We start from the raw sequence: 23178 nt of genomic DNA on the forward strand, positions 1-23178 counted from the left end.
GCACTGTCAGTAGACACGACTAGTCGTGCTTACCGACAGCTCGACCTGCTTCGGTATTTTTATTCGTAAAATTCGTATTTTATCCATATATTAATATAAATATTAAAAATAATATAATAATAATTTTTGAACATAAAAAAATAATAATAAAATAATGGGTTGTGCTTGTTAGGTAGGCACGACCCCAAAAAGTATACCATTTTCCTAATTAATCTGGCTGACAACCCATTTTCGTGTATAATTTTTTTTTAATATTGGGGTAAAAAACCCGAAATTAGATAAAGAAAAGAAATAAAAGAAAATTAGAGAAATTATATATATATATATATATATATATATATATAGATTCAAGAAGATTTTTTTTGTACAACTCACATGCTAAGATCATTAGTCGGCAATTCTCGTGATTTGATCGAGTTTTGATGTTTTATTTTTTTTTTTTTCTAATTTTGATACTTAAATTATTTTTTCTTTAAAATTTTAGGTTCAAAAAGTTAACTGTAAGTACCCAAATTTGCCCAGGCCAAATTAACCAGCCTAAACAATTAAGAAAACATAAAAACAAAAAAAAAAACAAATAACAAATAGTCCAAGTCCAAATTTGAGCCCAAAAACTATAAAGCCCAACAGGCCCAAAATGTTTAAAATTTTCAGAAACCCTAGGGTTTCTATCCAACCTCTGCGCCGCTACCCATGTGCGTCATACCAGCAGCCTCCGCGCCTGTAGCACCACCCACGTGTCTTTGACACTCCTCGTCCTTGCACCAACCCCGTCCCATCACTTTCGTCTAGACCTGCAAACAAAACAAGGAAAAGAGCAGAGAGACACGCAAAGTAAATAGAAAAACAGAAGCAACAAATAGAAATGGGTAGCAAAATAAATAGGGATTCGGCTATGAAAAAAAGGGGGGATTTTGGAAAAAAAAAGATTGTATTAAACACGAAAAGAAATAAAAAAAATTAGTTTCAAAAGGTGATTTGCAATTTCAATTTTTTTAGTTTTCGAATCTCACTTCTTTTCTATTCTTTAGTCTTTCTTTCTTTTCTTTTGCATAAAGAGAATAAAAGGAGAATAATACTTACCTCCGGCCTCTCATTGCGTTCCTTCTTCGCGTGGTCGGCCACCGAGTCCGATGGTGGTGAGGTGACGCTCCAAGGTTGAGGTCGAAACCCTAGCTGAAAGGAGGAAGGGAGAAGGAGAGAGCAAAGGCTCTCTGTTTTTTTTTTTTTTGAAAGATGGGGCTAGAAATGAAAATAATTTTTTTTTAGATTTAAATAATAAACATGAAACAGCACCGTTTTGAAGTTTAGGTTCAGAGGCCAAAACGACGTCGTTTTGGCCTCTAACCCGAGACCCGACCCAGGAAGGTGGAGGATCCGCGTGTTTTAGACCAGATGGTCTATTTGCCATCTAGGCCCTTCCGCATTTTTAAATGTTTTTAAGTCAATTTTTTCTTATTTTTAATTTATCCCTTTAATTTTGTTTTTATTCCATTTCGGTCCATTTGATAGTCATGCGCATGTGGACAAAAGGGATATTGTCCCATTCAGTCCCTGTTCTTTTAGTGTGCCTTATTTTGGGCCTTGTTTCTTTTTATAATTTGCAATTTATACCCCATATTTTATTTTGATTTTATTTTCATCCTTAGTCAGTTTAACTCGTTTTTCATTTCACTTTATTTTTAGTCTTAATTTTTAGAAAAAAGGTTGTTTTATTTTTTATATATCTGCTTCATTTCATTTTTAAAATCGAATCTACATTAAATTTTTATTTACTTAATTATTTATCTTTTATAGCTCTTTTTATAGGTATTCTTTTATAAATGTTTTTATATGCATACTTTTATTCCATTTATCTATTATTTAGCTAGTCACTTGTTTATTATTATTATATAGGTTCTTTTAAAAACATAATTGTTTATAACCTCTTATTTACTCCAAATTTTACTATTATCATTATTATATTCTTCATTGTCACTTATTTCCTTTGATACTTTCACGTTTGTCATTTTTTTATATATCATGCATATTCTACTTTCTATCATTATTCTTTTCATATTATTATTTACATTGTTGTTGTTATTATTATTCTGATTTTATTATTATTCACGTATTATCATCATGCTTCATTTTCATTTTCATTATTATTATTATTATTATTATTATTATTATTATTTTTTGAACATATCATGTATTTTAGATTATTATCAATTTTAAATATTTTACATATATTATTTCTTTCAAACTATTATGCGTATTATTTATTTTGAAATTTTTATATACATCTTTGTATTTTAAACCATTATGTATCTATACATATGCATTATTTATTTTAAATTTCTTATATGCTATTTAGTTATATCGTTTTATATGATAAGCGTATTAAATTCTTTTATTATTTATTATAAATCTTTCTACTACTATTAATTTTAAAATTTCATATGTTATTTATATTAAACTTTTGCATATATCTTTTATATGTTAATGATTTTAAATTCTTTTTATTGTTATTTATTTTGAACTTCCTATATATTACTTATTTTAATTTTTTTATCTTAAAATTTTACTTTGGATTATATTTATATATAAATTTTCATTTAAGCTGTTTTTGCATATGGTTTATTTTAAATTTCTCACTTATACATTATTTATTTTAAGCTCTCTTATATATATTTGAAAGGGACCCTTTTTATTTTACTTTATGTATTATTTATCTTAATTTATTTAACATATTATTTATATGAAATTTGCTTTATAAACTATTTATTTCAAATTGATTTATACTTTATTTTAAAATTTATATATTGTTTATTCTGAACCGTTTCATATATTATTATTTTAAACCTTTTTATATATTATTTATTTTAAACTTTTTATTTTGTACTTTAATTGATTTCATTTATCATTTATTTTAAATCTTGTTATATTATTTATTTTTATATTATTTTAATTCATTGGTCCTTTTCATTTTATTTCATATATTATTGTTTCATAGTGTCCATTAGTCTTTTGTGTTGCTATCTTAATTTTATTTATCTATGGTTGACAACTTGTTATAATTTTATTCTGATTTGTTTCTTTAATTAGCTATGTTTTTAGTTTTCATTATTTTGATTATTATTGTTTGATGTGAGCTCATTACTATTGTGCGTATGTTAATCTATTTTTTTATTTTTATACTATTTTCATTCATTAATAAAGTTCGCTATCTATGTATATTTTTCCATGTTTATTCGCCTTTCATTCGCAATTGTCGCATTGTAGTTTTCAACTTATTAATCCAATTAATGATTCCATTTTATTTCAAGTCAAATTAATGTATTTTGAGTTGACTTTATAAAACGAAAGTGATGTTTGATGTTTAGAAATTCGAGGGATTGTGCCCTAATGTGTTGGGTTTCAGTCTTTCGTTTGTCTAAATAGTCAAATTTTCCTTTAAAATTTTGTCCGCGTTTTCTAAACCTTAAAACGAAGGCGATATTTGATGTTTAGAAATTCGAGGGATCGTGCCCTAATGTGTTGGGTTTCGATCTTTTATTTGTCTAAATAATCAGATTTTCCTTTTAAATTTCATTCGCATTTTCTAAGCTTTAAAACAAAAGCGATGGTTGATGTTTGGGAATTCGGGAAATCGTGCCCTAATGTGCTGGGTTTCGATTTTTTGTTTATCTAAATAATCAAACATCCCTTTAAAATCCCATCTGCATTTTTCTTCATAAAAGACAATATTTCGTGTTTGGAAATTTCGAGAAATTGTGCCCTACGTGCTGGGTTTCGATTTATCGTTTGACCAAACGACCGAATATCCTTTTAAAATTTCAATGCATAAGTTTTGGAAATTATGAGATGATTTTTGTAACACCCCCTACCCGTATTCCGAGCCTAGAATAGGGTACGAGGCATTACCGAACTTAATATGATCAATCATGTAAAAATCAACCATAAAATTTCTTCTAAATTAAAAACTTTCATACATATGTTTAACGTCCCTTATATGGGCCTACGGGGCTCAAAACATACATTCAGGGTGGTTCGGGACCAAACTGTAAACATATGAAACTTTTGCAACACTTAGAAAATTTTCACACTTTGGAGAGTCACACGCCCGTTTTTTCAACCTGTGTAACTCTTTGTTTATAACTTCATCACCCTTATTAGTCGTACACTTCATATAAATAACAAGAAACATGTATGGGCTCAATTCTCATTAAATTTCTCATATATATACACAATTTCATGTTAAGTAATCATACAACATATATCAGCCATATCTCTGTAATCTAAATATATTTTCATAACAACTTATCTTGATTTCATACTATTTCATATTTAAGCTTAAATAACCAAAGTATTTGAAATATCATCTTTATGCAAATAGTACACATGAGGTATATAATTCCATAATTATGAATAAACACATTTATCAAACATTTTCCATATTCATATATAAATGTCTCATGTCTCCATATATCAATAACCGTCATTTTCATGAATTCTGAGTTCAATTTCATAATTATTTGTCTCGTGTTCAATTTATTCCATGTCGGAACTTTATTCATTAAAACATTTGAATTATCAATACATATGGACAGTACATTCAAGATGAACAATTATATAATCACAAATGAATTCATTTATCAACCAAGTTCTATACTCATATCTTATCAACTTGTACTTCCTTGTATCACATAATTCCATGTAACACTTACCAGAATTTGTCAAATTAGTGAACGTCTTATGGATTTGAATACTTCGTTTTCTCGATGCCATAGTTCAGCTATGGTCTTACACATCTTCACATAATGATGCCATAGCCCAACTATGGTCTTACACATATTCATATATCGATGCCATAGACCAGCTATGGTCTTACACGTAATCACATATCACATATCGATGCCATAGCCCAGCTATGGTCTTACACAAATCACATAGCCATAACCCAGCTATGATCTTACACGAATCACATATCTCACTGATGCCATATCCCAGATATGGTCTTATACAGTAGCATATCACACTGATGCCATATCCCAGATATGGTCTTATACAGAAATTACTTGTCACTTGTAGCAGAGGCTACCACTATTCACTGATCAGGTAGCCGGAGCTACCACTTTTCACTGATCAGGTAGCCGAAGCTACCACTTTTCACTTGTTATTTGTCCTTGATCAGATAAGTGTAGCCGAAGGTATCACTTATCACTTTCACTTATCTTTGATCAGATAAGTGTAGCCGAAGTTATCACTTATCACTTGTTGCCATGGTCCAACCATGGTCTTTTCCTTCAATTCATCTTGTCACTGAACTAAAATGCTCAATTTGATCATTTATTCAATTTTCATGCTTTTACATTATTCACGATTTTATCATCAATACATATGAAATAACACATCATGAAATTCATAAAATTAACAAATAATCACTAAAATTTAGCCATATAAACTCACAAATTCAATTTTTGTATTATAACGATAATCTTAATTTCATAATAAATATTCCAAATAAAACATTATATCATTTCTAATCCAACACTTATCGATTATAATCGGGCATGTGATCAATTTATACACGAGTCATTCATATATTTTTTCCTCCTCCTCCTATCCATCCACATCCTTGGTATAAATAACACACTTGTAAGTAACCTTATCCATAATTTTCACTAATTACTTATATGAATATTCAAGCTATCCACCCGTGTCATAGTCACTAAATTATTTATATCTGAAGCTAAGGAACTCCAAATTAAGATCTGCTAATTTTCCCTGAAACTAGACTCACATATCTTCTTACCATAAAATTTTCATAATTTTTGGTTGAGCCAATTAATACAGTTTATTCATTGAAGTCTCCCCTGTTCTGCTGTCTAACAGTTCCGACCCTTCTTCACTAAAAATTAATTATCTCCTTGTACAGAATTCGAATGATGTTATCGTTTGTTTCTATTAAAAATAGACTCATTCAGAATTATAAAAATATAAATTTAAGCCCATAATTATTTTTATCCAATTTTTGATGATTTTACAAAGTCAGAACAGGGGAACCCGAAATCATTCTGAACTTGTCTCACAAAATTTATTATATCTCATGATTTACAATTCCATTGCTTACATCATTTCTTCTATAAAAAACTAGACTCAATAAGCTTTAATTTCATATTTTATTCATCCTATAATTCCATTTCTACAATTTTTGGTGATTTTTCAAATTTAGACTACTGCTACTGTCCAAAACAGTTTTAGTGCAAAATGTTGATTTCTATTTTTCCCCAAATTTCACAATTCATACAATTCAGTCCTTACTCAATTAACCCCTCAATTAAGATAATTTTCTCAATTAATAATTTTCCTAAACATTATAAGTTATTTCATAACTATTTAAATTCAGAATTTTCATATAAAACTCTAACTTCAAACTCTTTTACAATTAGGTCCCAAACATTCACTTTCTATTCAATTCTTTCAATAAAATCAGCATATAAACAATTTAAAGCTCTAATTCCATGCCAAATCATTATATAATTCCAGCACATATTCATAGCAACTTTCAATTTCTTTCATATAATCAAAAACTAATGAATCCAACAAGTGGACCTAGTTGTAAAAGTCACAAAAACACAAAAATTTTAAAACATAATCAATAATTGAACTTACTTGAAGTAAAAATATGAAAAAACAGCTTAAGGGAACTCTTCCATGGTGTTTTTTCTGATGAGAATGCAGAAAAATAAAGAGAAATCTAGATAATTCCACTTTAGTCCTAGCTTTAGTAAGTAAATTTTGCAATTTCCAATTTTTCCCTTAATTCTCCTTATTTTTCTTGCTGATTACATGCCCTTGCCGTCAAGCCCAAAGAGACCTTGGGTCTATTTTCATTTTAAACCCTCTTTCTTTTATCATTTAAGTTATTTAATCATTTTCTACAATTTTTTATTTGATACAATTTAGTCCTTTTTGTTCAATTAACTATCAGAACTTTAAATTTTCTTGACGAAACTTTAATACTAACTTATTAACACTCCATAAATATTTATAAAAATATTTATGGTTCGATTTAAAATTCTCGAGGTCTCGATACGTCGTTTTCGATTCTAATTATTTTAAAATTTATTTTTAGTACACTATTCACTATTTCAAAATTTTTCCTAACTTCACATTTAACTTATACTCACTAAATTAATAATATTTCCTACTCATTTTTCGGATTTAGTGATCTCGAATCACTGTTTCGACACCACTGAAAATTAGGCTGTTACAATTTTGGTATCGAAGGTTCGAAATATCGTGTCCTACGTGCTGGATGTGATATTTTATTTCTTCGAAACAAGAGAATCTTAATATCCACTTCAAGCTATCCAAACATTCATAAAAAGGGATCGTGTTTTAAAATTTATTTTAAAATTTTTTCAACTTTCGACTTTAAGACGTTAATCAATCGATTAGGTACCAATTTTGGGCATGACTAGGGTGCTAACCTTTCCTCGCACGTAACCGACTCCCGAACCCGTTCTCTCAAGTTTCGTAGACCAAAAATGTCGTTTTAGTAAACTAAAATGTTTTATTAAAACAAAGGTAATCCGATCACACCTAATAAAGATCGGTGGCGACTCCCAATTTTTGTTTATCATTTTCAAAACCAAAGTCGATCCCCGTTTTTCAAAAAAATAGTTTCGACATTAACGATATTGAAATAAGTATGGTACACTTAATTAATAATGTGTAACATATTGAACTTCCATTTATGTCATTAATAACATGACCATTAACCGCTGACCAATAGTTGATCGATGTTTACTTGGACAAATAGATGTCCAACTTCATTTAAATTTGAACAATCATTTTTCATGTTTATTTTAAGTAGGATTGAAAATATAGAAATTAATAAAAATTATAAAATATAACAAACGTTAAAAAGGTGTAAAATATTTTAAAATTACGTAAAAAAATATATAAACTATTAAAAAGTTAAAATTATTTAGAATTGTAAAAAATTGTCACTAAAGGAGTAATATACATAGATACTCAAATTTGTATTCCCATCTCCATCACTTTTTATCCCACCCCATATGCACCCTTATTCATCATCTTCGAAACGAAATTAAGCCTAACCCTCCCCCAAGCAAATTTGTTAAGCTTTTAGTTAATTGAAAGTCAAATTTATATGTAATCTATGTACCCATAATTTATATGAAAAGTCAACATGAAAATATCTTTAAACGATTTTTTTTTTAAACATTTTGATGAATATTCAATTGTTTGAATGGTTGAAGTTGATGAAATAATATGAGTTTTGTGTTCATTTTAATATGTTTCAGAAATTTTCAAATTGGGCACATGCACAAAATTTACGTATTTTTCATAACTTTTATTTTAAAATTTTCATAATTTTAAAATTTTTAATTATTTTATAATACTTTGAACCACGTTCATAATGAATTTGAACAAGTAGTTATCTATATTCAAACGAACTAGATGTCCATGTGTTTAAATTCATTTTGGACATGCATTTTAATTTTTATTTTTATTTTTAGGATTTTAAATTCTTTTATAATTTTTAATAATTTCTACAACTTTTATTACTTTTTATAATATTCTAAATCACGTTCAAAATGAACTTTGGTCAATATCAGTCAACAGCGGTCAACGACCACATCATCGATGACATGAAAAAGTCAGACATGTAGGTTGTTCTCATTGATTAAGTGTGCCACCAACTTTTTTAACATTATTTTTTTGGATTAAATTATAATTAAAGAATAGTTTAGATACCAAATTGAAATAAAAAATCTAGATACCAAAATAAAAACAAATATAATTTGAGGGCCAAATGTGACATAAACCAAATAAGAACAATAAAGTGAGAAATGCAAGGGCAAAATTTAGAAGAAAAAAAGAGGAGGAAATAATGAAGAAGCGAAGGTGAAAGGTGAAGTAAACGAAAAGTCGAAAAAAAGTGAACAACAAATAAAAATTATCTAAGAAAATGAAACTAATAAATAAGGATTGAGTGAAGAAGAGTAAAGGAAAATATTAAAAATAATTCCAATGAAAAGATAAAGTAGGTATGAAAATTATATAAAATTAAATAATTATTAAAGAATTAAAGGTTAGAGAAAATAGGGAATAAAAGAAGAGATGAGGACAATTTTTTTCCAAGACAAAGAAAAGAATATGTGAAGATCAAGTATATAAAAGGAAAAAAAAAAGGTGAGAGGAAAAAATTCCTTACTTTTATTTTTTAAAGTTACTTTGTTTTATTTTTTAAAAATATTATCAATTAAATCTTAATTTATTCGGTATCATTGTTGCAACAATTAAAAAGACGTGAGTTTGAGCTTATATTGAATCTTAATTGGTATCACTTTTTTTGGCATAATATAAAACTTAGATTTTAACATTTATATTTTTTTGTCAATTTAGTCTTTCTTCTTTGTTTGAACTAAATTCGACACTAAACCTTTTAAAATGAGCCAGTTTTGACATAAATTAATATATGTGTCAGACTATTATTACAAGAAACACAAAAAAATCACGAATGACATAAATTAACATGCACATAAAAAAATAATTTTCACTAAACATTCCAACCCAAAATTTTATAAGAATCAAAAGCATAGTTCCAAGATCTAAACCAATAGATAGACCATGAATTAAAACCTAAACCTATTTTTCACTTAAGCTTCCTTTAAATCTTAAAACCCACCGAAACCAAGCCAATGATAATATAATTTTTCTAGCATATTTAAGTAAAATAGTTCTCGCGACAGACATGAAAATTCACATCTCAATATTTTTTTACTTAGCAAGAAAAATCAATATTTTCAAAGGAAAAATGAGCATTACCCCCAAAAAAAAAAAAGCAATGACCATAGAAAAAAAAAAGTTATATTACAGAGCAATACCTATGTTGAGAGCGTTGATTTCAGTTGTGCCGTTGTATAAGTTATATTCATCTTCTTCAATTTCACATGTATAATTTGGTTATTGAATTTCATTTTCATTAACAGGAGTTCTCTCTTTAAAATTCTCTTTAGATATAGATTTGCTTCCAAAAATTCATCATGAATCCCTTGAAATTTACCTTTTCCTCTACCTCGACTAGTCATCCTTTACAATAACATATATGTTAAATATGAATAAAAACAAATATAAAAATAATAGTGTTTAGTCAAGTCCCACGTTATAGTAACTATGTCTATTTAGGAAGCTTTGTCCTGGCTCAAATCACCTCAGAAAGATTATATAATTCTAGAGTTTGATTATTTGAAAGTATAGTTAATGCATTGAATCCGCCTACATCATATTCTTCCAAGTTTGGTTTGATCTTACAAGATTGTTTAATGTTAGAAATCTCAGTTTCATCATTAGCCCTTCCAATGGACTCGACGGAGGACAAATAAGGCAACTCACAATCTTGTTAGGGTGGCTTTATCTTTTGCAACCCATTTTTCTTTTAGTCATATACCTGATCACCTTTTGAATATTTTGCAATTGGATGCTACTTTGGACACCACTGTAGAAGATGTAACGCCCCCACTCCCGAAACCGTCGCCGGAGTCGAGCTTGAGGGGTTACCGAACATAATTTATCAAATTAAGAACTTCAAATCATTTGTTTCTATATTCACAGCTTTCTAACTACCCGCATCACAGTTACAAGAAAAATCATATCTCGAGTTACGAAACTCGAAATCAAGATCCGTAAATTTTCCCTAAATCTAGACTCATATATCTATTTACTAATTTTTTTCTAGAATTTTTGGTTGGGCCAATTAGTACAGTTTATTAGTTAAAGTCTCCCCTGTTTCAGGGTTCGACTGCTCTGACCTCTGTATATTACGAATCAGATATTTCTCTATACAGAAATTAAATGACTATGACGTTTGTTTTTCTTAAAACTAGACTCAATAAGGAATCTGTACATATAAATAAAAACTTCTAATTATTTTTTTAAAATTTATTATGAATTTTTAAAATCAGAACAGGGGATCCAGAAATCACTCTGGCCCTGTTTCACAAAAGTTTAAATATCTCATAAAATATAATTTATATGCCTGTTTTGTTCAATCCACATGAAAATAGACTCATTAAGCTTCAATTTCATAACTTACTCATTATTTAGTTCCATTTATACTATTTTTAGTGATTTTTCAAATTCATGTCATTGCTGCAGCAATATTCTGTTTTAAGGCAAGTTTCATCTTTCCATGAATTTTTATGAACTAGATAACCTATTAAACTTCCATAATATCAAACATGATCTAAATTAGCCATCACCATGACTTATCAATATCAAACATTTTCTCAACCAAACATGGCCATATCATAAAATTATTTACACAAAATAAGTATATTGCTATACATGCCATACTTAAGTAGTTGTACAAGCCATTTACCAAGATAAAAGTCCTTTGGATAGTGTGATCGAACTTTCGACCTGTCCCGATTCCTGAGCCGGCTTGTTCAAAACTACAGTGAATGAAAAGGAAGGAGTAAGCATAAATGCTTAGTAAGTTCATATGTAAATAACAAGTAACATAACAATACAAATATACCAAACAACTTTAGCATGGTATCACCAAAACATATATCACATTTCTAAACATCATTCATCATCTTACCACCTTATCGTTGTTGTATCTATTTTCAACCTGAGGGTTAAGAACATACCTGTCCAAAGTGTCCATTTCACAACACTTACCAAAACGTCACTTATATCTTAAGTGCTCTTCCATTAAACTAGAAATTTCACCCGTTGAACACATCGGAATATAACTCGGATACATGGATAATTTGCACATAAGTGCCACATATGTAATCAAGAAATCATGTAACCCGCCCCTAAGTGAACTCGGACTCAACTCAACGAGCTCGGGCGTTCGCATCCATAAGTGAACTCGGACTCAACTCAACGAGTTCGGATGCCTAGTTACATCTCACGAACTCGGACTCAACTCAACGAGTTCGGACATTCGCATCTATAGGTGAACTTGGACTCAACTCAACGAGTTCGGATGCTCAACCATCCTAGTGACATGTCACTTGTATCCTAATCTATTCCTAAGGTTCAAACGGGCTTTTTCCCTCGATCTCATATTTGTCATCTTCCATGGAATATCGGAACCGATACTTGGTAGCAATTCATATTTATCAAGTAGTAAACATAATTTGCATATTACTCAACATTAACCACAAAGCATAATATTTCACGATTAAAAATCAGCGTATCATATAATTAACATCAATAACTTAAAAATAACAATTATGCTACATTATTTACACATGAACTTACCTTGGTACCAAAATATAAAGATTTTGCAATTTAGTCCACAATCTTTTCTTTTCCTCGATCGCGACTTGATTCTCGTTTCTCTTGATCTATAATGCCAAATTAATCTTATTTAATACATACATTCATCAAAACAGCATTTAATACGAACTTTGGAAAAATTACACTTTTGCTCCTAAACTTTTGCATAATTACACTTTTGCCCCTAGGCTCGGAATTAAACTTTATTCCTTATTCTTATGTTTTATAACATGCTGATCATTTTCCCTTCTATGGCAACATCAAATTCTCTCTAACATATACTTGTGACTATTAGGTATTTTTGTCGATTAAGCCCTTTTACTCGTTTTCACTCAAAACCGAGTAGCACAAGTTGTCTAACATAATTTAAAACCTCATATTCTATCATAAAACATCAAAATACACAAATTTCACCTATGGGTATTTTTCCAAATATAAACCCTAGGTTGAATTATTACTAACATAAGCTTAATCGAGCTAAGGATTCCAAAAGCGTAAAGAACATTAAAAGCGGGCTTGGAATCACTTACTATGGAGCTTAGAAGCTTGAAACAAACCCTAGCTATGGAGAACCCTTGAAATTTCGGCCTAATGAAGAAGATGGACAAAATTGGCTTTTAATTTTGTTTTTAATTCATTTTAATAACTAAATGACCAAAATACCCTTACTACTAAACTTTCCAAAAATTCCTTCCATGTCCTAATTTTGTCCATGAACTTAAAATTGGTCAAATTGCTATTTAAGACCTCCTCATTAATATTCCAAAACAATTTCATACTAAAACTTCTAGAATGCAAGTTTTGCAACTTATTCGATTTAGTCCCTACTTTCAATTTAAGCACTTTAGGCATAGAATTTCATCACGAAATTTTCACACAATCATGCAATCATATCATAATCATCAAAATAATTATAAAATAATTATTTCTATCTCGGATTTGTGGTCACGAAACCACTATTCCGATTAAGCCCTAAGATCATGGGACTGGGAGTATTGAATAAGCCTATTGGCTTGGGATTAGAGTGCACCTTCTAACATTGGTTTGTGATCTTTCTCTCTTGTTTTAATGGAATTTGCTTTATCCTCAAAAAAATATTGATGAAATAATATTAAATTGTACTATTAAATTGTACTCATACAATAATATTCTCACAAGAACAAATTAAGTGATTAACTCTCTTAATACATTCACCTATGCAAGTCTTTCACTTTGCTTTTAGACTTGCTTACATACAAAGATCTATATCAATTCCCTAGCTTAAACAATAATAAAATAAGTTCAGTACATTATAATAATAACAAACAATGTAAATATGAACTTTTGACAACTCAAGAACTAGAATCGAGATTCAATCTAAAGCCCGAATCTAAAAATTATCTTAAGTAATTTCAAATCAATCCAATCACCAATATAAAATTCCCCAATAATATGATATTCTATAATGGATGAAATATCAATCGTATAATTAGTATAGCTCAAATAATGTATTTAATAAATTATAAACACTTTTAATATAAAAATTTTCTCAATACAAATTAGCAAAATTAGGCACTCACTCAAACGTTTCAAATTTTTCAACAATTAATAATATATACATGATATTATTATTTCAACCAAACTTTTGAAATATGAGACCAAGTAAATTAAATTTTATATTAATATACTATAAATTCTTGTAATAATTTACTATTAACTTTTAATATGCTATAAGAATTAATTAGTTTCTCGTTCAAAAAATAGTATCAACTGAAAACAAAATTGTATTTAAAAGGAAATGAAAGGAAAACTAGCTTATATATAAATTTTTCTATTTAACGCTGCACCGGCATTATCGGCCTGCAAAAAATGGAGTGACTTGCTCTGATAGCTCCTGAAAGAAATGAAGCCAAGTCTCTTGATCTTACTACGTTCGTTATTGCGTCAGTTACACAATTACCTTCTCTGTATATATGCACTACCCGAACCACCCAAGACCACTGCAGCACTTGCTGGATAGCTCTGATTGAAGCGTTTGCAAAAACTTTCGTATACGTCTAGCCAATTAGCTTAACTGCCGCTATGCTCTCCATCTTAAGAATGACCTGCTGCGCACCAACTGCCCAAGCCATATTAAGGCCATCGTATGCCCCCCAAAGCTCAGCATTAGAGTCTGTCGAAGTGCCAACCTTCCTTGCAAAACCAGCAAGCCATTTCACAGCATGGTCACGCATTACACCACCACAAGTGGCAAGTCTCGAATCAGTCATAAGTCCTCCGTCACTGTTTATCTTCAACCACCCCAAACGGGGAGGATTCCACCTTATCCACAGCAATTGTTCAGTCCTTGCGGGCCGTGTGATTTCGAATGTTTCTCGATGGGTATGCAGTCATGCCATAACCGAACGCTTCTCTCCCATACCCCCTCTCACAGTCAAAGATCATCTTATTGCGTCTCGACATAGACACCAGCAAACAATACCGAACCATACATCCCAATCCCTTTTATTTCTAGCGAAACGTTCAGGCCTGGAGACATTCACAAAGACCCATTCCTTTATATCCATGCTCATACACTTAGCCAGCTTTTCCCGCTTAATTTGTTTTGCTCAAATTTAAAAGGGATAATGTCACATTTGATACCTATACTTTCATGAAATATCCAATGTAGTACTTGTACTTTGAAAATGTTCAATTTCGTACTTGAACTAACAATATGCGTTTTATTATAGTACTTGCACTTTCATATAATGTTGAATGTGGCGCATGTACTTTGAAAATGTCCAATGTGATACCTAAACTATCAATATGTGTTTTATTATAGTACTTGATGTTAATACCTTAGTGAATTGCTAAACTAGCCAATAAAAATTTGACATGTAGAATTATTTTCCAAATCATCAAATCCACGTAGATAATACAACATTATGTGAAAAACTAAATAAAACAAAAGTTAAATTAAAAAAACAAATAACTAAACATATGATTAATAAAAAATATTAAACTTAAGCAAAAATATCATTTTTTTATTCAAGTAAATGACCATCTTCTCCAAAGAATTTTTCATTTGAAATAATATTTGGAACTGATTTTAAATAACATTTTATTATCCACGAAAATACAAGTATTTTCATGTTAAGTCTAATATTTAGTTCCTTTTATTAATCATATGTTTAGTTATTTGTTTTTTAATTTAATTCAATTTAATATTTTTTATTTAGTTTTTCACATAATATTATATTATCCATGTAGACTTGATCATTTTGAAAAAAAATTTGTGTCAACTTTTCATTGGTTAGCTTAACAATTTTGTAACAGCCCGATTTAGACCCTAATTGGAACGGTAGCTTCGGGATCACGAATTCAAGTCAGAAAAATATTTTAAAATTATTTTCTGTGTTTATTATGTGTAAATTTATATCTGTGAAATTTTTATATTTTAATTTTATCGTTTAAGTGTCCGATAGGAATAAAAGAACTTCATCGCGTAAAATGAAAATTTGATGGTTAATTATAAAAGGGCCAAGATGAATGTGTCTTTATAAGAGGAAGTGCTTATGTTGCAATTAAGCCATTTACTTTATGTTTGGACGGCATTAGACCTATAATATATGGTTTTATTCTAAAACCATTAAGGTTAAATAAGTAAATTAAACATTAAGTTAATATATGTTATAATATAACATAAAACATAAAAAAAAATAAAGCCAGTTTAGTGTTCATATTGTTCTTGCCGAATACAAACGAAAAGAAAAAGAAAATAAACGGGTTTTAGGGTTCGGCTATTCTCCAACTTGATTCAAGGTGAGTTTTAGCTCGGTTTTTGATAATTTTTACGTTTTTGAGATCGTTGCTAAGTTATCTACAAGACCCATGCTTGAATTTTTGATTTTGATGAATATTTTGAGTTATGCCATTTTTGAAAGCTTGTGATTTTTGTTATTTGATGATGAAATATGAAAGATATGTTTTGGGTTAACATGTTTTGTATTGGAGTTTTTGATAATTTTTAGTAATTAGGACTAAATTCTAAAAAAAATAAATTGAGGGACTAAAATGTGAAATAAATGAAATATATGGACTTGGATGGTCACTAGGAACATTTGGCCTAACATAGGTGTGTTGAAATTTTGCATATTTTGTGTTTTCTGCAATAGGGACTAAATTGTAAAAAATGTGAAATGCCAGTGGAAAAAGTGTAATTTACCCATTTATGTGTTTCTGGATGAATTTGATTGAATATTTGATTAAATAAGTTTAATTTATATTAATTTAGATCAAGAAAAGAGAAAATTAGATTTGGATCGGGGAAAACTAAAGTTGTCGACTAGTCATCCCGTTCCGTTTTTCATCGTCCGAGGTAAGTTTATAAGTAAATAGATGTTGTTTATTTTAATTATATGCAAGCTATATATGCTGAAATGAAATATGTGAATATATATTTATAATAGCCGAATGTATACAAGCTTGGCAACTATGTTTGTGAATTCATTATGACCGAGTTACGATGTTCGAAAACCCTGTATGAACCTTAGGAATAGCTAGGATACATATGTCATGACATAGGATTCCAATATGTGATGTGCGAGTAAGACCATGGCATCGATATATGTGTGTGAGTAAGACCACGTTTTATATGTTGGCATCGATATGTGACTCCGATATATGTGTGCGAGTAAGACCCTGTCTGGGACAGTAGCATCGATATGTGATTACATGTAAGACCACGTCTGGGACGTTGGCATTATACGATATATGTGATTATCTGAGTGTCCTATCCAATTCCGAATGGTTCATTGGGCAATGATAGGTTGTGATCGAATGTGCAAAATGAGCTAAAATGATCAGGTATGAATTGGTTTATTACCTATTTGAGATAAGGTAAATGAGTTACTAATGTGAACATGTGTGCTATGTGAAGTATATTTGGCCATTGCTATGTATATGTATATGATATCATATTTTGGCTCAAGAGTATATGTATATGTGTTAACATAATGATAATTAGCTTTGAAATCGAAAGATATTTTGTTAACATTTATATATGGGTATTCGGCCTTTAGTAAACTTATTTGTAAAAGTATATGTTATAAGTGAAACCATAAGATTCTAGGTCTAATATGATTATGTTAGTATAATTAAATTTACTTTAAATGAATTGTTCATATCATTGAATAGTTTATTTGCTTATGACTTACTAAGCTATAAAAGCTTACTCTGTGTGTGTATGTTTGTATTTGTTTTATAGATTTTGGATCAAGTTACAAGCTCGGGGATCGTCAGCAAAGTCTATCAGACTATCGACTGTCTTCAGTATCTTTATATGTGAACTTTCAGATCTTTGGCATGTATAGGAAGGATTATGTTTTGAAATGTCGGATTTTGGTTATGTACAATCTAAGCCATGCGAAAATGGCTTAACCTTTAATGTTTGAATTCGGTTATGTTGAGTATGGTTTATGTTCATATTGGTTATGTAGTTACATGCCATGAATGTTTAGTATGTGTGGTAGGTACTATATGCCTTGAAAATGGTTGATAGTTTAGGATGTACATGTGGTTGGTTTGGTTAAGGTTGTGCATGGATAAAAGCATATGTGAATTTGGTTGTTATGTTTGATCTAGGTGTTAATATGTGTGAATTGGCATTAAAGGATACATGCTTATGTTCGAACATGGTAGGAGTTTATTATAGTATGTTGTGTTTTGTGGATGGTTTAGTAATTAGGCTTAGTAATGGAATAAAATTTTGATGATATATATATATATATGTGTGTATTCGAGTGAGTATTGGTTAATTTGTTTCGGTTTGTAATGGAAATGTATATGCATAGATTATGTTTGAATGATTAATAAAATAGCTATGATTGATGAAGATAAGTAATGAATATTTATTAGGTATGTTTTGTTAGTTAAATGGATAGTTAATAAGTGACAAGTATATATTTGTATTCGAAAATGCAAATGGTAAATTTTAACTTAAGATTGAATAGTGAAATTAGTATGATTTTAATGATTAACTTTGATAGCCGAATAGGTAAGTAAATGAATTGAATATGTATCTGTAATTTTGTTATGAAGTTAGCTTTTTGATTTTGATATGTTTGATTTGATTACATGATAGTTAAACATATTATTTAGTTAGTATATTAAGTGATATTATCATGTTTAAATTCGGTCTTGACACTTTATAGCATTAGACAAGAGTATGTTATGTGAACTAGGCCGGATATGTTTCATTATTAATGTATGAAAATGGTACAAATTTAATGTGGTTAAATACATAAAGAGATTTTAATGTTTAACGGAATTTATTTGATCATTTTGTGAAATTGATAATGCCGCATATGTTAATGGACAAAATGCCATGTGATATGTTTTATTTGGTTAAACATGTGCATGTATAGAATTAAGAAGTAAAATGTTTGATTTTTATTTAAGTATTTGATTATCATTAAAGTGATGAACATATAATTCGTATATCCAATATAATTTATAATGTATGTTAAATTTTTAATTAGTTATATGCTTTTTATATATGAATATGACTTGTGTTAATATGAGAATGTTCGGAACTGTGCTTTTTTTCGGTAATGCCTCGTAACTCCATTCCAATGACAGATACGGGTTAGGAGTGTTACAAATTCACTGACGATGTTAAAACCATATACCATAATAATACATATATCGATAGTTAATGTACCACATTGGACATTTTTAAAGTAGAGATATCATATTGAACATTTTATAAAAGTATATGTACCAAAAGAAAATAAATATTGATAGTTCAGGTACCGCATTAAATATTTTCAAAGTACAAATATTACATTGAACATTTCATGAAAGTACAAGTACCAAATGCTAAATTTTCCCAATCAATCACTTTTGAATAGATTTTAATTTTAAATTTAAATAAATTATTAAACAAAGTTATCTACTTAACATATTTTAAATACTATCTTATATGTAATTAAGAGGTGATATTCGGTAGGCATTTATGTCAATTAACACTTGCCAAGTTATCATGTATTGGGTTTTAAAATTTACTAAAAATATTAAAAGTTACAATATTTAAATATAAAAATAAATATGAGTACATGAAATTATTTTAAAAAATTAATGATTATATTCGGTTTGTAACTTATAAATGTTTAAATCGATGCAATTTAGTCAATAAATTTATTTATATATATATATATAATAGAATAAGACGTGTCTTTTGATATCAATGATGAGTACAAAAATTTTCTTCAAAGGAATTAAATTGTATATTTTATAATAACAAAAATATAATTTTATCATTTTAATAATCTATATCTTTATAATTTATAAAGTGTTAAATAATTTTTTATCATTTTTAGGAGTTAAAATATAATTTTATCATTATTAATTTAAAATTTTATAAATTATAAAAACCTAAATTAAAATTTTACCAGGAGCATGCCCTCCTACTTCTCTACGAAGCTCGACCACTGTTTGAGATATTAGAACATTTTCTAAGAATTAATACCAACTCATCTCTTTAATTTATTGCAGTTAAGATAAGCATAACTCCGCAAAGGGGGGAGCTTACAACACAGTAATTGACTAAGCAAGCAACTACAGTACATGACACTTATTTCTAGCTGAGGATTAGTGCAGTAACAATAAAAGATAAAACAAAGCATGAAAATGGAAAAAAAATTGTTTTTTTAATTACTTTCCCACGATTAATTTGGCTCTTGCATGTCCTTCGTTGATTTGGAACTGCTCCCCCAGACCAAAGTGAGCCATCAACAACCAAAAGAAGGTAATAAGCTCTCCACCTTGGCTTACATCTGCTGCATGTGTACTTGCTCGGCAATGACTTGCCGCATATGAGACTAGTTCGACCCACACTTTGCTCATTATTTTCCACTTATTGTTCATCTTATTTAGCTCTTTGGCCAGCATACATGCATCGAACAACACTGATTTACTTCGGTCTCCCTTCACTTCCTGAGGGCCAACATCCGTCCTCACATCCAATAATTCTTCGCAAGCTTTCTTGTCCTGATTTGGATGTAAATCCCCTCTCTTAAAGAACCTTTCAGCCTCAGCACATGTGTCACGAAATCTTATTTTCCCAATACCCGCCACAGCAGACATCATGGTTGGCCGAAATACTAGAAGATACAGCATGTAATCCGACAGGGTTTTACTGAACTGCCGATATGTCAATTCCTCCTTCTCATCTGTCGGATTCTCCACGTCACCATGCTGCCCACCTGTCGGATTCTTGTTGTGAAATAAATTCCAACAGTTCTTCTTGCCATCATCCTGCTGATTTGTATTCTTCCGATCCTTCTCATCATCAGGGTAGTAGCATAGATCTGTGGCAATGTGCCACAAGAGAATGCTCTCATCATACGGAACCTCAATTAGATACCTCAGTAGCTTGCCACGTTGTGTTTCTTCACAAGCATCCGTCAAAGCCCATTCACCTCTGGCTGAGGATATTCTCTTTGCGGTTTCTGGAGTATCTGCAAACTCAGATTTTGTTTTTAGCTCCTCAAAGATGAACTTCCATAGGTCCAGACTGAATGGCTCGAGGGACACATACACCATCTCATCCATAAAATCTTTCGCACAAAAGGAAAAGATTTTTTCGAAACAGGGCCAGAAAATTTTACCTAGACCTTTTCTAATAGGGCTTAAACATTCTTCAATGACGTTGCAAATGCAGGTAGCGCATATATTAAAACATTCATAGAGTTTCAAGAAACGAAGTATGCTTTCAAACATGATCTGCCACCAACTAGGGAATTCATGGATGCTTTTCCTATTGCTTTTCAGGCAGTACCTTATTAAGTTGTGTGATGAGATGGATCCAGACCACCTTCGAACTACAAGGGGAGTGGCAAGTAGTTTGTGTTCGTGTTTGTCCTCGGGTTTTTCCTCGGGTTTGTGCTCGGGTTTGTCCTCGGGTTTGTGCTTGTACTTACGGTTGCATGTACAAGTCTTCCACCACGGCCTCATGAGGACAAGGAAAGCTTCGTAGATGGGTGCCCACCAGGGTGGACGTTCAGGGTCCTTTATAGAAGCAATACTTCGATCTGAGAAAATGAGCATGAAGATGGCTATTACATCCAGGGCAATGGCACCAAGAAGCAAGGTGTAGGTGATTCCAATATCAACTCCACGGAATTCATGTTTGTTTACTTTGAAATAGAAGATTCCAAGAGTAGCCAAAACACATGCCAGAGCTAGGAATCGCAAAATATAGCCAACATAGATCTTCTTCGTCTTCCAGTGTAGAACTTCCACCTTGGTATAGAGAGTTCCATACAGGAAGTTGAGTTCAGCTTCAATTACCCTTAGAGCATCTTCAGGTTCCCTCCTTTGGAAGAAATCACGGCTCTCGTCGCGCTCACGAAAGCTGAAGATGAGATCAACAACAAGTCCCTTGAATGTTTTGAAGTATTTATAAGCATAATGCACCACCTCCAAGTCCTTCAAGCGGTCATTCTTAGGTGGAATATCAGAAGCCTTGGCTTCTTTATCAGGCTCCAGTGTCGAACTGATTTGTGTTGGGAGTTTGTTCTTTTTCTTAAAGTCATATTCCTCCATAAGTTTAGCGTAGTTGGGCCCAGCATCCGGATCTTTGAGCATGGAATCTCGAAATTTGTCCAAGCTCGCCTTATACAAAGCACATGTCCGCTCGCCGTACTTGATCATACCAGCCACAAACATGAGTAATGTGGGAACCCATAGGTTTATGTTGGGAAGTGACTGGATGAAGACATAAATAACAGCCCCTGCTTGAAAGCCAAGGCCCAGAAAGTGTCTTAGCCAAAGCTCATTATCTTCGAGAGCAAAAGCTGTGATGGTATCAGGGCCTCCGAGGTGTAATAGAAGGAAGGGCGCCCAAAATGCTAACAGATCACTGTTCTCCTCGGGCTTCTGGTTGGCCTTGTGGCCGGCCTTGTCATTTTGATTGCGTTGGCTGTTGGAGATGAGACCAACTGCAAAATTGGCGGCTGCGTCAGCCAGCAAATATGCAAACCAAATGAGGATGATATTGAATTTTCCTCTGGCAGATTTTCTGAGTGGAGCCACCAGAATCAATAGGACCTGCAACCAGAGACTGAACAAAATGGCCCCTCGGATGTTCCATCTGTCCCAAACACTTTTCACTGCTTCAGTGATGTGTAGAGGGATGTAAGGAGGCATTTCCCCGCCCCCCTTCTACACTCTTTTCACTCTTCTCACTTGGCTCTTGTTATGGTTTGGTTGGGTAGAGGTTTGAGTAGGAGTTAAATACTACAGAGTTTTAAACACTGGTGCTTTCGTAGCTCTTACAAAAGCCAATCTTTCGTCATTCATCTTCCTTCACATTAAAGCTAAAGCTTGTGATAGAATAGATACCACCAAAACATTAAAGAGAGCTAAAAAAAGAAAGCCAAAGTAATCATGAAACTAATCTGTCCATTGTTTATACTAACATGTTCAGTAAAGTACGATATATTTATTTTCCTCCAATTTTGGAATAACCCAAGGTCATCACACGTTTATACTTGGATGTGATTCTTAAGTAAGGAATTGTTAAAATATTACACTTTTTTTCTTTTTGCACTTTTATCCGACATGGACATGGTTTAAATGCAAGTCATTCTTATTCCAAGAGAAGGCAATTCATTCATTTGATGATGGAAGTGAGTGAAACACAAGCTCCATTCCCCATTTTAGTTTTGCACTTTATTGCTTCTTCCCACAAGTATTTCACTTTATTCTCCACCCTCTTCCATCGCTGCCATAATGTTTTGGATCGTTTAGCAATGAAGGCCGCATGAATCACGTGGATCTTGCTTAATTATTTGTTTTCTAAACTTCTTAAAAACTTTCCTATTTTCGTATTGAGTTTTAAAA

At 30.8% G+C, this 23178-nt stretch overlaps 1 protein-coding gene and 3 long non-coding RNA genes across 4 annotated transcripts; 1 reads left to right on the forward strand and 3 right to left on the reverse strand.

Annotated features, from left to right (window-relative positions):
* Positions 1-478: 478 nt before the first annotated feature.
* On the reverse strand, positions 479-1240 carry LOC128285201 (uncharacterized). The gene is made up of 2 exons (XR_008275639.1): positions 1084-1240; positions 479-794 (listed from the first exon to the last, which is right to left on the reverse strand). It is a non-coding gene; the product is annotated as an uncharacterized LOC128285201 (long non-coding RNA).
* A 10061-nt stretch (positions 1241-11301) lies between these two features.
* LOC128285200 (uncharacterized) lies at positions 11302-12915 on the reverse strand. The gene is made up of 3 exons (XR_008275638.1): positions 12843-12915; positions 12295-12380; positions 11302-11471 (listed from the first exon to the last, which is right to left on the reverse strand). It is a non-coding gene; the product is annotated as an uncharacterized LOC128285200 (long non-coding RNA).
* A 3073-nt stretch (positions 12916-15988) lies between these two features.
* Positions 15989-17794, forward strand: LOC108479070 (uncharacterized). The gene is made up of 3 exons (XR_008276270.1): positions 15989-16095; positions 16568-16651; positions 17540-17794. It is a non-coding gene; the product is annotated as an uncharacterized LOC108479070 (long non-coding RNA).
* A 2000-nt stretch (positions 17795-19794) lies between these two features.
* On the reverse strand, positions 19795-22745 carry LOC108477232 (uncharacterized). Its single transcript, XM_017779722.2, has one exon. It carries the CDS (start codon positions 22480-22482, stop codon positions 19987-19989), a length of 2496 nt encoding a protein of 831 aa, XP_017635211.1. The 5' UTR covers positions 22483-22745; the 3' UTR covers positions 19795-19986.
* Between the last annotated feature and the right edge of the window lie 433 nt (positions 22746-23178).

This window comes from Gossypium arboreum, chromosome 12, assembly GCF_025698485.1.
Source record: "Gossypium arboreum isolate Shixiya-1 chromosome 12, ASM2569848v2, whole genome shotgun sequence".
Lineage (NCBI taxonomy): Eukaryota > Viridiplantae > Streptophyta > Magnoliopsida > Malvales > Malvaceae > Gossypium > Gossypium arboreum.

Coding starts and splice junctions, on each gene's coding strand:
- LOC108477232 (XM_017779722.2), bottom strand. CDS start 22,482: ATGCCTCCTTACATCCCTCTACACATCACTGAAGCAGTGAAAAGTGTT.